The sequence below is a fragment of the Lodderomyces elongisporus genome, chromosome 2, assembly GCF_030384665.1.
Source record: "Lodderomyces elongisporus chromosome 2, complete sequence".
In the NCBI taxonomy this organism is placed as follows: Eukaryota; Fungi; Ascomycota; class Pichiomycetes; order Serinales; family Debaryomycetaceae; genus Lodderomyces; species Lodderomyces elongisporus.
Genome location: NC_083674.1, coordinates 1,391,794 through 1,406,628, shown reverse-complemented (window position 1 = coordinate 1,406,628; position 14,835 = coordinate 1,391,794). Strand labels below are relative to the sequence as shown.

Below are 14,835 nucleotides of genomic sequence, written 5' to 3'. Positions count from 1 at the left end.
GTCCAAGCATATTCAGCAGGACAGCGCGCACGTGGGAGCTCTCTCGAACTGAAAGAGAATGAAGTAGAGATGTATTTAGTGCAGCTGACGTTTAGCGCCACGCCGTGTACAGATGCTGGGTCCCAAGTAGTGGGAAATGGGTCGTACAAGGACTGTAACTCCATACTCACCGACTACCGCCTTCCCATATTTGCCCCAGTTATTGAATCTCCTACCGGTTTTGTTCATTAACTTAAATTATTGATTTATTAATTTAGTTAATTATTTTTCATCTTTCTTTTCCTTTCACTTTTCCTTTTCCTTTTTCTTTTTCTTTTTCTTTTTCCAAAACAAGATTACTAGATCATCAATTGAATATAAAGTATTAAGTGATATACAACAGAGTAAACACAATTTTTTGATACTTTTCACTCATTCCTCAAGGCCCTATAACTCATCCATATTTATACATAGACAGGACAGGACAGGACAGGACAGTTCATTACTTTAATTTTCATTTTATTTTATTTTATTTTTTATTTTTTACACTTTTTCCACTCAATCTTCTTTTTGGGACAATGGTTGAGCAAAAAGATATTGATTTGAATAAACCCTTGGATGAGTCAGCACCAGCAACACTCTCCAAGTCGACATTGACGCCTAATCTTACCAGGGCAACGACGACTTTGCACGGAGACCGTTTCAAGCAGGCACAAGCCCAACTAAGTCGGTTTGTTCTCTTGCACCCAATCGCCGTCTCCGTATACACCATCTTTTTCCCATCGATTATTGGACGTTCGTTATGGGAATACATCGAGATCAGTGACACTGCGCTGGAATTGTTTTGGTTGTTGGTGAGGAACAAGCGAGATTTCGTTTTTGCGCTTATAAGTGCCATACCCATCATTGCCGCTGTATTTGCGACTTTTGGAACGTTGGCATATTTCTTGGGCGACGAGTTGGGCACAATTGCCAACCAGTTTGTTCAAAAGAAGTATTGTGATCAGATCTTTGGATTTAATGTTAGGGAGTTTGCCAGCATTGAAGATGACTTTGAAGGTAACAGCAACAGCAACAGCAACAGTAACGATGACAATGACGGTGTCGAAGTTAAAACAAAAGAGAAAAACAATCAAAAGAGAAAATTAAACAAGTCACAAATGAAAGCAAACTTGGAGAAAGGTAAGAATTCAGAAGTGGTGAGCTATCGAGGCTCCCCCATTGCCGTTGCAAGTGTTGTTCCCGACTATGAACAGTCCAAGCCGGACTACTTTATTATCAAGATTACCGGAGTACATGTGCGCAAAGTTTTCCAAAAAGTGGATTTTGACCAAATGTTGATTGAATGGGCCGTGTTGCGGTCTAGACAGCTCTATCAAGACTTTTTGAAAAATGGCCATCATAACACATCGAGAGTGAAAGACGGCAGTATATTAATCACAATCGACGCATATTCTTTTGACAAGCATTTTGAGAAATTGTTGGCAAAAAATGGATTTAAGGCAATTGATGTAAACTACACAGTGAATGCACTTGACAAGGACAAAAAAGTGGGTAGGATATACGAGCTTTTGTATAAGCTTTTCGGAATTTCAACAGATACATTTGCATTGATATTATCAACAAGTAATGAGGACGTGGAGCTCATAAAGGACAGCCAATTGTTAAAAGATGGTTCTTCAAAGTAGAATCAATTTCATTTTTAAGTTTATCTATGTATGTAATTATAGTCCACTTTCCAGTCCACTTTCCAGTCTAGAATCAACATTTTACATTTTACAAGTTGCAGTTCTCAGGACTTTTATTTTCCATACTCTATACATTTTGTGAAACTAATATAATCTACTTTTTTCTTTTCTTTTCTTTTTTTGTTTTTTAATTTATAAAATTGTAATTTTCAATCTAATAAACCAGATATTTTCAGTTTTCTATTCTGTCTTTGCGTTTTGACAATGACTCGGATAAGCCAAAGTAAAAAGACTGCGATTGATGCATAAATTCCAAACTTGATGCTTTTAAGTATATATCCAAATACTCTTTTAATGAAGGTGGCATCTGGATCACCATATTTTTGTAATCTAACTTGCCTTTCTCTTTCCTTAATCCTCTTTTCGGCATTCTTTAATCTGCTCAAAGTTCTTCTTCTTTGAGAGCTCAACTTTTTTTTGAATGCTCTGTTCTTGCGACCACCTTGTCCCTGCTGCTGCTGCTGATTATCCTGCTTTTTAGCCTCTTCTACTTTCGCATTAATTTCAGCTAACGAGGAACTTTCACTTTCGTATTCATTTTGCTCTTTGATCAATTCATTCAACTCATCTATGGATTCGACAAACTCGCCATTAGGCTTGTACAATGCATATATCTTATTCTCTATGATGTCAACATTTTCATAAAGTTGCCCGGTGTTTGCACTCAAACCAAGGTACTTGATATGGGGCAATTTCACATCCGTTAAAGTAACACAGTTTTGCCAGTCTTCGTGCCTACCAAAATAATTAAAATCTATGGAGAGATAACCGTTCTTCATGTAAATCAATCTCATCTTTGTCTCCTTGGACAGTGGGTTCAAGATCTCTTTCGCATAACACCCTGCTAGTCTGGTCTCATAGCCATCCGTTCCTTTATTGTAAAAAGTCTTACCGTCGCCCAACATCAAGTTGATAAAAGGAAACGAGCCACGTTTACCATTCTTGTAGGTGTCCATCATGATACCCAACCCCGTAAATTTATTTCTGATACCAAAGATCTCACCAACTTCGCTGGGCTTATCCAAGAACCAAACAGCTAGGCCGTCGCCAACCAAGCCATGTTTAACTTCATCATTGTGGATATGGAACGTCAACTCCATTTCAAATGAATCTGCCTCAATAGGCATTTTGCTAAACATATTCAGCGCAAGATGCGGAGCATTAGACGTTAATCTTATAAAGTCGTTATTTCTTACCATAGTGTTACCTTTCAAATCCCAGTTCTTAACATGAAATTGTGACTCATCCAAGAATGGTCTACTGAGCCCCTGCTGCGTCAACTCTGTCTTTTTCAAAGCAACAATGTGACTTTCTTTGTTCTGAAGCAAGGTATTGAGCTCTTCTGGCGAATATGAGGACGAGCCTGAACCAAAGAGTTCAGTGAATTGATAAAGGTAGTAGAGCGCACCAAATACAAATAACACAACAAAGTAGTGAATTGTTTTAGACCCCAGTGTGGTCCGTGCAAAAGCCATTTTATGTTCACTATATTTGTAATGTTTTCCACCTGTTGTAGTTGTTGTAGTTGTTGTAGTTGTTGTAGTTGTTGTAGTTGTTGTAGTTGTTGTAGTTGTTGTAGTTGCTGTAGTTGTTGTAGTTGTTGTAGTTGTTGTAGTTGTTGTAGTTGTTGTAGTTGTTGTAGTTGTTGTAGTTGTTGTAGTTGTTGTAGTTGTTGTAGTTGTTGTAGTTGTTGTAGTTGTTGTAGTTGTTGTAGTTGTTGTAGTTGTTGTAGTTGTTGTAGTTGTTGTAATTGTTGTAGTTGCTTTCGACGAAATTGGTTAATACCTGGTCTCAACTGACTGGATGTGTCTGATGGTTGGATACTAATATGCCAAAAAGACTTGGTGATGTTGGGAGCGGAAAGATCAAACTCAGAATATTGATGACTGGTTCCTGTTGGTTATTTTTTATTTTTTATTAATTTGTTAATTATACAATTGATCTCCCAACTTTGAGCCTACAGAGCACGCATATAACAATAGAATGTATATATATGTATATGTATATTATACTTATTCTTATTACTATGGAAACACACAAAATGAAATAGATAGAGAGAGAGAGAGAGAAGAGAAATGTTAACACCGCCGTCTCGGACGAACAGCCGCTCCAAAAGACCAGAAGAAAAGTAGTGATTAAATAAAGACGAAACTATGATAAATTCATATCGATGATGGAAATAATTTGATAAATGATTTTTTTTTTTAAAAAAGTCGATTAAGTTTCTTAGCCATCATTAATTGCTGAGGAACATATTGGCAAAAGGGAAGCTTTCTCCTCCACCTCCCCCTTCAATTATATTCACTACATCTTTGTTCTTTTTTTTTTTTTTCATATCTTTACATTTTTATTGTTATTTTTTCCATTCTTTATTAGTATTTTACTTTATGCAAAGTGCTACTATTTTGTATACTTTCTTTTTCGAGTAACAATTCAAGAGGTACATTGGAAATGCCCTTGTTTTGTTTTGTTTTCTTTTCGTTTGTTTAGTAGCTCACTTTGACTGGGCAGTAAAATAACAAATATTTGAAGATGCTTAACTCATTTCATTGTGCTTGTCGCTTCTTCAATCAAAATTATGTACACGAACTGAATCAATATACCAACTGACAGATCCAACTTTTTACTTTTTCCACTAACCAATCTTAACATACCCCAAAAAAACTAAATTTATATATGGCATTATACTTTGCAACTTACTTTCCAAACACAACGGTCCTGATAGCACTGAATAATGTCTCCTTTCTCTCTCCCTTAATCTCACTCATCAATCGGTTATAATACTCGGGGTTGCTCTTTGGTTTCAATAATTTATCATCTAATGCATAATAGTTTTTGTATTTATCATTCACCAACTCCTTCAATGCAATAAATTGTAAGCGTAAGTCCCTCTCAGAAATTTGTTCTATATTTGCCTTATTTTCAAACCTGGCGAGTTGTATTTCTTTGAATGATGCATGGTGGTTCAACCTATCCTTGGGCAAAGTTTTAAGAAGCGATGTGATCTTTTGTGCCACCTGGGCCTTGGAAGTAATTGATGACATTTGATTTCGGTAATTTTCTGATATGGCGCAAGATACGATCTACTCTCTTGATGTACTTGCTGTTATAGGAAAGTTGATGGTATATGCGTCTTTTCCCACTAAAATATTAATTAATCAATCAATCAATCAATCAATCAATCAATTCTTCTCTCTCATAGTCGTTTTCTCTTTTCGCATTTACAAACACCCACACCCACACCCACGCCCACACATACAATTTTTTTTTTCCTCTTCTTTTTTTCTTCTTCTATTCTTTTTTTTTTTTTTTTTTTTTTTTTATTTTTTTTCTTCTAAAGTCAATTCCGTCAATAATGGCAGATCCCACGCTACCATGTACAATTAGTACAGTCTTGTTTGCAATCCGTTTCGTCCATCATGTTCCATAATTCTACATTTAGCATCAAGCATCAAAACATTTCCACTGCATAAACGTTGAGAAGCGTGAACAGAAAAGACAAGGGGCTCATAATTGCTATTTTATTACTATTTTTATTTTTATTATTAGATAGTAAAAAAGCAAACAAATCTATTTAATCTGATTAGGTTCTTTCTTTCTTGCTTTCTTTCTTTCTTTTTTTTTTAAGTCCTTCATTACTACAGTTCAAAAGTTTTTTTAAAACCATCAAAAGCACCAAAAGCACTAAAAGCATCGAAAGCTCCAGAAGTAAACAAAAAACAAAAATTTTAACTATTATATACAAAATGACTGCCCAACCGTGCCCAAGAGTCATTTTTGTCCGTCATGGACAGACCGAATGGTCCAAAAGTGGACAACACACTTCAGTTACTGACATTGATCTTACTCCTTTTGGTGTACAACAAATGAAAGCCACAGGCCGTGCGCTTATTGGAAACAACCCATTGAACATGATCAGACCACAAAATATCACCAATATTTTCACATCTCCCAGACTCAGAGCCAAACACACTGCTGAGTTGTTGTTAGAAGATATACCTAAGGAGTTCAGAGACAAAATACCAGTTGTCGTGGATGAAGATCTCGCTGAGTGGAACTATGGTAAATATGAAGGGCTTAAGACGGCAGAGATTAGACAATCAAGATGGGATAGAGGTGTGGATCCACCCAATCATAAATGGATGATATGGTCCGATGGTTGTGAGGATGGTGAAAACTACCAGGATGTGACAAAGAGGTTGGACAAGTTTATTGACAGAATCTTGAAAATCCACGGTAAGTATATGAAAGATGGCGAACCTAGCGATATTATTGTTATTGCACATGGCCATATCTTGAGATGCTTGGTTGCTAGGTGGGTGCATCGCGAATTGAACTCCGACCCACAGTTGATGTTGGATGCAGGTGGTGTTGGCGTGTTGAGTTACCAACATCACAACATCGAAGAGCCAGCTATCTACTTGGCAGGTGCATTTACCGTGCCAGTTGAGGAAAAAGGTGCCGATGTTTAACCTTTTTAAAGGACCATTATGTTCTTTAATATATATATATATATATATTTGGAAAAGAATGGAAGAAAAAAAGGAAGGACTGAGGAACTTTTCTTCTTTATTACTTTTTCTTTTTTCTTTTCTTTTTCTTTTTAATTTGATAGAGTTTATAGATTAGACATCAACTAGAGAGTTTGAAACCATACATTAGAATCTCCTTTTGCAGTAAATGAATTATTAGAGTGTAGAAAGGACTATTTATAAAATTTAAAATGTAGATACATACATATATATGTACAACTCATGTTTCAAATTTTATTTCTATTCGCTTCTACAAGTTCAGGTCCGCCCTTTCTAGCGCATCTGCAATAGACTTCCAGAATTTCCCCTTGTCCAAGTCTTCCCCAATATAAGCACCATCACCATCACCATCACCAGAATCCTGCAGAATAATCACGGACTCACCTTCATTTTTACCACTTGTTTCTACCTTAATTCTTCTCCTCACATATTTGTAGCCGTACTCTTCAGGATCCAGGTCAACAAGTGGTAGAATACTATAAACGGCGATGGGGTCATGCAATGGTGGGCCTTCTGCAAATCCTTTTCTCGTTTTGTATGCTAGGCTATAGAACATCAATACGTCATAGAACCCTTTTCTTAAACTGGAGTTTCTTTTTTCATCTGAAGGATTATAAATGTTTTGCTCTCTAACCTCCGGTGTAGCAATCACTTTGTGTGTAAGATTCAATGGACTAAGCACAATTTTATTCTGAAATTCTCGAACTATAAGTTCTGCGGCGTGGGGATCAGTGTGAAAGTTGAATTCTGCATAGGGCGTAGCGTTTCCAAACCCAAAACTTCCCCCCATGATGGAGATGTATTTGATTTTTTCAACAACATCTGGGTGTTTCTCAACTAGTTTCGCAACATTGGTAAGAGTGCCGGTACATACAAGACATATTTCACCAGCATTCTGACAAATGGCCAGGTACATGGCGCTGAGGTATGCATGGTGATTAATCGGTTGGTTTTGAGTCTGCAAAGGTAGTTGCAACCCTCCAATACCAGTCTTTCCATGAACATTCAACGCATATTTAGGTTCATTAACAAGGGGCCTCTCTTCACCTGTGTACACCTTGATGTTGCGGATATTGAGGATATCCAATAGACCCAAAGCGTTGTGTGTGGTCCACTCCAACGGCGCATTACCATGAACAGTGGAAATGCCTAGAAGATGAAAACGTGGATCAAATATAGAAAGTAAAATGGCAAACGCATCATCATTACCGGGATCACAGTCTAGCCAAATCGGAATCTGCTGAATTGTCATTATGAGGGTGCAAAAGGCCTGCTATAAGGTGAATGTTGTAAAGAATGGTTTGGAATAATTTCAATGATCAGAATAATTGAAGACTAGCTTTTTCTTTCTAAAAAAAAAAAACGATAAACAAGTGATTGTTTAAAAGTATTTTGGTAAAAAGGAAAAAAAAAAAAATAAACGGAAAGAAAAAAACTTATTAACAGTGATGATATGAATGAAGACCTTGTCGTCTACGTTGTTTAGTGACGGTCAGGGAAAGGAATCAACTGGATGTATTGTAAGATTCGTGGAGGTACCACTTAAAATTACTTTCCCTCAAAAGTGGAGAAAGTTGAATATATATGTAAGCAAAGAAGAGAAGAAAACAAGAAAAGAAGAAAAGAAGAAAACAAGAAAAAGAAAAGAAAAGGCAAAAAAGAAAATAAAAAAACGACAACATGAATTTGCAAATTGGATTAAGCTCTAAAACGGTTGACCTGGTGGGAGTTGGAGAAAGGTTCCGCTTCAAAAAAAATTCCGCGTTCTCCTCCCACGCAAAGCGGCATCAATTTACACTACCAACGTGCATGACCCAGTAAAACTACTCAAACAAATATAATACAAAGCAGTCTTTTATATTCCAAAAACATACTCCTTCCGAATATAAAGATAAAATTTTTTTTCTTTTTTTATTTCATAACAATTTAAGCTCTTTCCCGCTATCCGCCTTTATATTTCCCCCCCCCCCCCCTCTTTATTGTTTCCTCCAAAAATTGTTAATTGTCTTTTGTATGATGAGGAGGGAAGAAGAAGAAGAAAATGGATGGTAAGTTTATACATTTACGTTTTCATATTACTTTTCCTGCATGCAAGTAGTGGGCTTCAAGTTTTGACACATTATATCAAATAAAAAAAGGGAAAGACCCAAAATGAGACAAAATGAGACAAAAAAAAAGAATAATAAAAAAAAAAAAATAATAAATAATAAATAATAAATAAATTAAAAATAAAAAAGATTGAGATCAACTGTTTAGCCAACAAAACATGACAATTACTGCTCAATGCGATTTGGATCAAGACAGGAATACCCTATTAACTTGACTTGAGGAACATATCTTTTTCCTTTTAGGAAAAAAGAAAAATGAGTTGCGAGATTTATTATTCATCAATGTTTGTCTCAAAAGTCATCGCGGGTTCAACATGAACTAGATGAGATGATCCAAAAAAAGAAAAAACACCTCGTTTTTTGGTTTTCCTAATTCAGAATGTAAATTCCTAATCATCTGATTTCTTCCTGTGCAATGCACAATCAACCTATAATTTTGTAGTATGTTGATTATCTGTCTGCAAAAAATGGTATTGAAAAACACAGTGAAGGAAAGAAGAAACATGCATACAAGAGGAGTCCGGCTTTAGCTAATGTTCAACATCTGACTAATTCCTATGTTCCTAGCCATAAGTCTCTCTATCCGTATACTTTTGTTCTCTTATTCTCTTGTTTGTTTTTTGGTTTGTTTGTTTGTTTGTTTTTTTTTTTTTACCCTCGCATTTGGACATTTCTTTATGTACTTTTTATTCGAAACTGATTAAACCATGTAATCAGTAAACTTCAATAGGTGCCCTCCGCTTCGCATCCAGTTCTGTGTCCTTTACTAATCCACCAGATGTCGAATTGTCTTTTAAAGCATTCACATTGTCGAGCAATATATTGGACGGTACCAATCTAAAAGCCAAGTCATTATTGTCTTCCACAACAATTGCACTATCGCCACATTGATTTCCATCAGTGTTCCGGTATTGATCCTGGTTTCGAGTTTGAGTTTGGCTTTGAGTCTGATTGGCTACTAAAGGCGGTACTAGATCTGTAACGCTTACAGCTAGTTTTTCTTCCTCTACTTCTCTCTCTTTGGCTGCTTTAGCCATCCTCTCAATAATCTTATTGAATGGATACCCAATTGTACCAATGATATCTTCTGCCCAGCACACATCCAAATGATTATACGTGGGTATTGAAACGTACTCCAAATTCACACCATTCGTATAGCCAGGCTCAAAATCAATCATATGCTGCCATAGTTTACGACCATCAACTAAATAGTCTTCTTCCCCCACAACAATAAATATAGGCACCTTCCTCTTCGATTTGTCAATGTTGAACCAATTTTTCTGATACGGAAAAAACAGTTGCGAGTCATCCTTGGTGCAGCTCGCAACATCGTATGCTGAAAACTCTTCATTCTGCTCAAAGGCTGCGGCCGGTTGAAGCATCAGTATAAACCCAAAAGAGTTGAAACCTCCAAGGTAATACTGCATCAACTCAACAGAGACATAGCTCATATTGAATATAAAACAAAAATGCCATATTTTTTTGTTGGACCCCCAATTGCGGTTGGTCCACCGAAATAGAAATTTAAACATATAGTAGGACAACTTACCAAATAACCAGGTATGACTAATATAGTACCTCATTAAACACAAGTTTCGCAAAACAGCGCAAAAGCCAAATATCATAGTCCACATCCATTTTTGGAGCAGACACAAGATCTTGATAAAATTTCGGGTGTGGAATAGGTAGCCCGGAAAGATTGCTGGCGCTAGTGGCACAAACAACTCAATTTGGTCATGTATATACTCCAAATGTGGGTTCTTTAACATTAAAAAACCTTGCAATCCACCTTGAGAATGCCCAAACAAAATTAATTTCTTATGGCGTGGTTTCAAACTCATTACTGTGGAAATCATTGATGGAAGGTCATAGTATGCCAATTCCTTCATACCCCATTTCCAATACAACTCATTATTATACAAGTCACCTTTCAACACCGCACTTTTTGCACGAAACCATGACCGATTATTGCCCAACCATACATCGTACCCCGCTTCATGTAAAAAAAATGCCAACGAGTTTTTTCCAGTAGCAATAAAGGCTCCGGAACACGATAGTAACCCATGCTGCAAAAACGTAGGTTTTCTCAATTCCCTCACCTCCAGTCGTTCCTTGGGATCATATATGTGATGAAGCACTAGTACAAACCCATCAGGTGTCTCAACATCATATTCTTCAAGATCGAGCCCCATTTCGCGAACATAGTACCGTAAGTCACTAGTCGCCGTCATTGACTCTAAATTGTCATATGCCTTTCTTGGCGTATAACCATGGCCGCGAGACTCAAGATCAGGAGCAATAAACTTGGTTCGGCCCATCAATTTGGAGTAATAGTGGTAAACAATGGCTCCAGTGCACAAAATTGTAGAATATACTATTGATGCAATGGAACTGAAGGTAATGATAAGGTATTTGCGAACTACTCCATATTCAACCGTTTGTGTTCTAGCAATGGTATACTCATCAACTAGTGAAAATTCATTTGTAAACAGAGTGCCCTTCGCCTTCCCATGCTCCATAGCAGTAGCCGTCGCCGTCATCTGATCAAGATAAAGCTGTATATTCTATACGTTAAAGTCCTAGCAAGCCTTAATTTTCCTCTAATTTTCTTGAGGTATTTGCAAATAACGGGAAACAGCTTGCTATATTGACTATGAGGATTCAGGAAGATGGAGGAAGAAGTGAAAAAAAAGAGGATGTTATACAGGTTGCGGTGAAAAATGAAGTACTCGAGATTCTTTTGCTGGATATATGTATTTTTGTACATATCTCTTGCGCTTCTCTTCCTACTCTTTCCCATTCCTAACCCCATGATTTCCGCCTAAGTCTTTTTTCTGTTTCTGTTTCTGTTTCTGTTTCTGTTTCTGTTTCGGCTATTTTAATTTTTAATATTATTAATAATAATAATAATAATAGTAATAATAATATTTTTTTTTTCTTCTTCTTCCCTGTCGTATTTTTTTGGTGCTCTGAGATTCTACATAATAGTAATAATGACAGTACAGACATGAGAGATCTCGAAGTTTGTATCTATAAGCTCAAGCAGGCACGCAAGTACACAAGCAAGTAAGCGACAGAAAAATAAAGGATAAAACAATTTGGCAATGTAAGATTCAAGATCCAAGGAACCTTCAACAATTGACTAGAGATGGTTTTGTATAAAAGCGAAGTAATAGCAAGTAACAGGAGATACCAAAAAGAAAAAAAAAAAAGAAGGAAAGTGGTGACAGTATATTAGATTAATAAGGTTATATTGGTTCAAGGCAGGACGTTGTATCGAATTAAACGTTATGGCACATCCTATGCATGCGGTTTCATGCAATATAGTATAGGAAAGAATTAATTTGAAAGCTATTTTGAGTACAGGTTTGCAGAAATGCCACAGTCATCTACCTTTTTGCAAGTTTCTTGTTGCATAGAGGGTCATCGTCACAATCTTGGAAACAATAAACATCTTCATGACTCTGCTGTAGAACCATAAGCATCAAAATAAATCATCATCATCTCCACCACCATCACCACCACCACCACCACATACACTGCGACCGACACATATGTCAGTTTAAATATAACAACAGAGGAAACAACAATAGTTTTTAAGATCTCACAACACTACAAATCTATTTCACATAAACTACACCCACAGCTCAAAGGTGTAGAAAGTATTTTTTAAATTTTTTTTTTTTCTTTTTACAAAAACACCAAAAAGAAAAAAGAAAGGATACTCTTTGTTTTCGTCAAGAAGAACCATTATGCAAAATCAATAGAGTAGATATGTACCTTTTCCGGTCCCCATAAAGGTAAAAATTAATCCTGTGCAATTTCTCCATCGCAAATCGTATTGCACCAGCTCTTGCTCCTAAATTGTTGTGGTATGACACTACCCAAAATTTTATAGATATAGGGTCAGAAGTTCTCTTTAAGCGTCTGTAAAATGTAACAAGATAAGGTTGCGCCAGACACCTTTCATCATTTAAATACCCAGCCTCCGTCAAGAGACACATCTCTCAAAGGAATCAAGAGCCCCCTCTCAAACGAAAGAAGACCCCGACTACAACTTTGAGAAAGGGACTTTAATCAATGAATGAATAAACGCGAGATTTCATCATGTAGTATAAAACTTGGAAGGTCATACAAAGAGAAAAAGAAGAAAAAAAAAAAAAAGGAAAAAAGAAGAAGAAGAAGAAAAAGAAGAGAAAAGGGAAAAAAAAAGGGAGAATCAAATATTTAAAGGAATAGAGAAATTGGATGTGATGAACTTTTTGTTTGTTTGAAAAAAACTTTTTCTTTTTAATTTTTTTGATTTTTTTTTAATTTTTTTTTTTAATTTTTGTTTGGCTTTTAGTATCAATATTTTAATTGTATCATACACACTTTATAGAAGGGTGGCATTATAAGTTTCTCTTGGTGCAGAGTCGTGTACAGTGAACAAACTATTGTAATTTTCCCTCTCTTCCCCATCTCTTTAGCATCAACTATATACACCTCATCTTACATTGGATAAGGTAAATTTGAAGTAATTAACTACATCCTATACCCACAATGCCTCCAAAAAGATCTAAAACTGGGACTTCAGTGTTGAAGACCAACAAGAAAGCAAAAACCATTGCAGAGGAGGGAGAGCAGCTGAAGGAGAGTTTGGTTTTATCTATATCGTCTATCCACAATTTATCTCAGGAGATCACAAGTGAGTCCAAATACAACAACTTTGTACTTCTACTAGAGCAGCTACAACAAGTGGGGACACAGCTTTTACTGAAGCCCACCGAAAATTTAGAGTCAGAGTCGTTGGGACGTCAAGTTGCTCTCGTATTGTACAAATGCTTCCAAACTTTGGCAAAAGAAGGCAGATTGACAATTAGAAAGAACCAAGACCAGAAAGAGAAACTTGTTACAAAATGGTTGCTTGATAAATTGCAATCTTTCAAATCAAACATTGTTCAAATATTGACTTACAACTACCAACATGGACTATCTTTACAGCTTGATTTGCTCGAAATATACCTCAACTTGCTCAAGATGGAAAACTTGCATATCTTTGTAGACAAACAGTTTCCAGTTGATAGTTTCACAGGACTCATAACGGCTTTATTTGAAAACCAGAATGGCAAAATCTTACCTGATGGGTTGAGTGACAATTATTTGATTCTCGAATTTGCTGATACTATGGCGAGATACTGGGATTTGCAATACTATTTTTTCCATGCTCTCTCCGGTTTTCTAGAAACGCAAAAATTAAGCAAAACTAAAATGGAGCTTCAAGTATTTGTATCCAAATTTTTGACTATAATTAAGGATGGTCTTCTTTTCAACGAAAAAGGAACGGAACTTGAAAACCAACCAACTTGGATACCCAAAGACAACCTTCCTTCAGTAGTATACAAGCATAATCAGTTCAAATCACTGTTTCAAAAATGCATATTGACCATATTCTCATATCCTTTGCTTCCGTCTCAGTATAAAGCTACTTTACTAATATTGCACAAGAGGATTATTCCGTATATGGCCAAACCTCAAAGTTTAATGGATTTCCTTACCGATTCATACGACATTCAAGATGATTTGATTGTCCCAATCTTGGCGCTTAACTCCTTGTACGAGCTCATCAAGACCTACAATATCGAATATCCAGATTTTTACACCAAGTTGTATTCTTTGTTAAAGCCAGAGTTGTTATACACTCGTTATAGATCGAGATTTTTCAGACTTTGCGACTTGTTTTTATCTTCAACCCACTTGTCGGCGAGCTTAGTTGCGTCATTTATCAAGAAACTTGCTAGATTATCACTCACAGCAAGTGCTCCAGGTGTCGTTATAGTCATTCCATTTATCTACAATTTGTTGAAGAGACATCCAACTTGTATGGTTATGCTCCACAACACCACGACTAATGATGATAAGGATGGCTATAAAGACCCATTTGATGCCCTCGAGGCCAACCCTTTAGCTACAAATGCTATAAACTCATCACTTTGGGAAATGGAGACGTTGATGAGTCACTACCATCCAAATATCGCTACATTGGCAAAGATATTTGGAGAGCCATTTAGGAAACCCAGCTATAACATGGAGGACTTTTTAGATTGGAATTACCAAAGTTTGTTGGAGACTGAGAAGAGCAGGAAGTACAAGAACCAAGCGACGGCTTTGGAATATGAGGAATTCGATAATGTTTTGAGCAACAATGATATTGATGGACAGAAAAGAGTGCTATTAGAAGGGTGGACGATTTAGAATTAGAAATAGTATGTGCATTAGTGTTATGAGCGGCAGTTTTAATGAGCAGTAGTAATCGTGGTAGCAGTAGTTGTGGTTGTGGTTGTGGTAGTGATAGTTTAAAAAATGGGTGACGAGAACCATACTAATGGTAGTGCACGCCATTAATTATTTATCCCATTTGGGAAATGTAATGGAACGCGTCTTGGACAATCTTTGACTTTTTTTTTTTTTTTTTTTTACAATTTCGAT

General features: G+C 36.4%; 7 protein-coding genes across 7 annotated transcripts; 3 read left to right on the top strand and 4 right to left on the bottom strand. All coding sequences in view use genetic code 12, as the record gives it.

The window, feature by feature from the left end:
• Positions 1-557: 557 nt before the first annotated feature.
• PHO86 (inorganic phosphate transporter pho86) lies at positions 558-1,667 on the top strand (the record flags this gene model as incomplete). The annotated part of the gene is made up of 1 exon (XM_001526980.2): positions 558-1,667. The coding sequence occupies one exon, from the start codon at positions 558-560 to the stop codon at positions 1,665-1,667; it is 1,110 nt and encodes a 369-aa protein (XP_001527030.2).
• Positions 1,668-1,876: 209 nt separating this feature from the next.
• On the bottom strand, positions 1,877-3,699 carry PVL30_001829 (uncharacterized protein; the record flags this gene model as incomplete). Its single annotated transcript, XM_001526979.2, has 2 exons — positions 1,877-3,234; positions 3,696-3,699. 2 exons carry the CDS (start codon positions 3,697-3,699, stop codon positions 1,877-1,879), a joined length of 1,362 nt encoding a protein of 453 aa, XP_001527029.2.
• A 724-nt stretch (positions 3,700-4,423) lies between these two features.
• PVL30_001828 (uncharacterized protein) lies at positions 4,424-4,771 on the bottom strand (the record flags this gene model as incomplete). The annotated part of the gene is made up of 1 exon (XM_001526978.2): positions 4,424-4,771. The coding sequence occupies one exon, from the start codon at positions 4,769-4,771 to the stop codon at positions 4,424-4,426; it is 348 nt and encodes a 115-aa protein (XP_001527028.1).
• Positions 4,772-5,473: 702 nt separating this feature from the next.
• SHB17 (Sedoheptulose 1,7-bisphosphatase) lies at positions 5,474-6,199 on the top strand (the record flags this gene model as incomplete). Its single annotated transcript, XM_001526977.2, has 1 exon — positions 5,474-6,199. One exon carries the CDS (start codon positions 5,474-5,476, stop codon positions 6,197-6,199), a length of 726 nt encoding a protein of 241 aa, XP_001527027.1.
• A 310-nt stretch (positions 6,200-6,509) lies between these two features.
• URH1 (Uridine nucleosidase 1) lies at positions 6,510-7,511 on the bottom strand (the record flags this gene model as incomplete). The annotated part of the gene is made up of 1 exon (XM_001526976.2): positions 6,510-7,511. The coding sequence occupies one exon, from the start codon at positions 7,509-7,511 to the stop codon at positions 6,510-6,512; it is 1,002 nt and encodes a 333-aa protein (XP_001527026.2).
• A 1,569-nt stretch (positions 7,512-9,080) lies between these two features.
• PVL30_001825 (uncharacterized protein) lies at positions 9,081-10,907 on the bottom strand (the record flags this gene model as incomplete). Its single annotated transcript, XM_001526974.2, has 1 exon — positions 9,081-10,907. One exon carries the CDS (start codon positions 10,905-10,907, stop codon positions 9,081-9,083), a length of 1,827 nt encoding a protein of 608 aa, XP_001527024.2.
• A 2,002-nt stretch (positions 10,908-12,909) lies between these two features.
• Positions 12,910-14,601, top strand: NOC4 (Maturation and nuclear export of 40S ribosomal subunits interacting protein; the record flags this gene model as incomplete). Its single annotated transcript, XM_001526973.2, has 1 exon — positions 12,910-14,601. One exon carries the CDS (start codon positions 12,910-12,912, stop codon positions 14,599-14,601), a length of 1,692 nt encoding a protein of 563 aa, XP_001527023.2.
• Between the last annotated feature and the right edge of the window lie 234 nt (positions 14,602-14,835).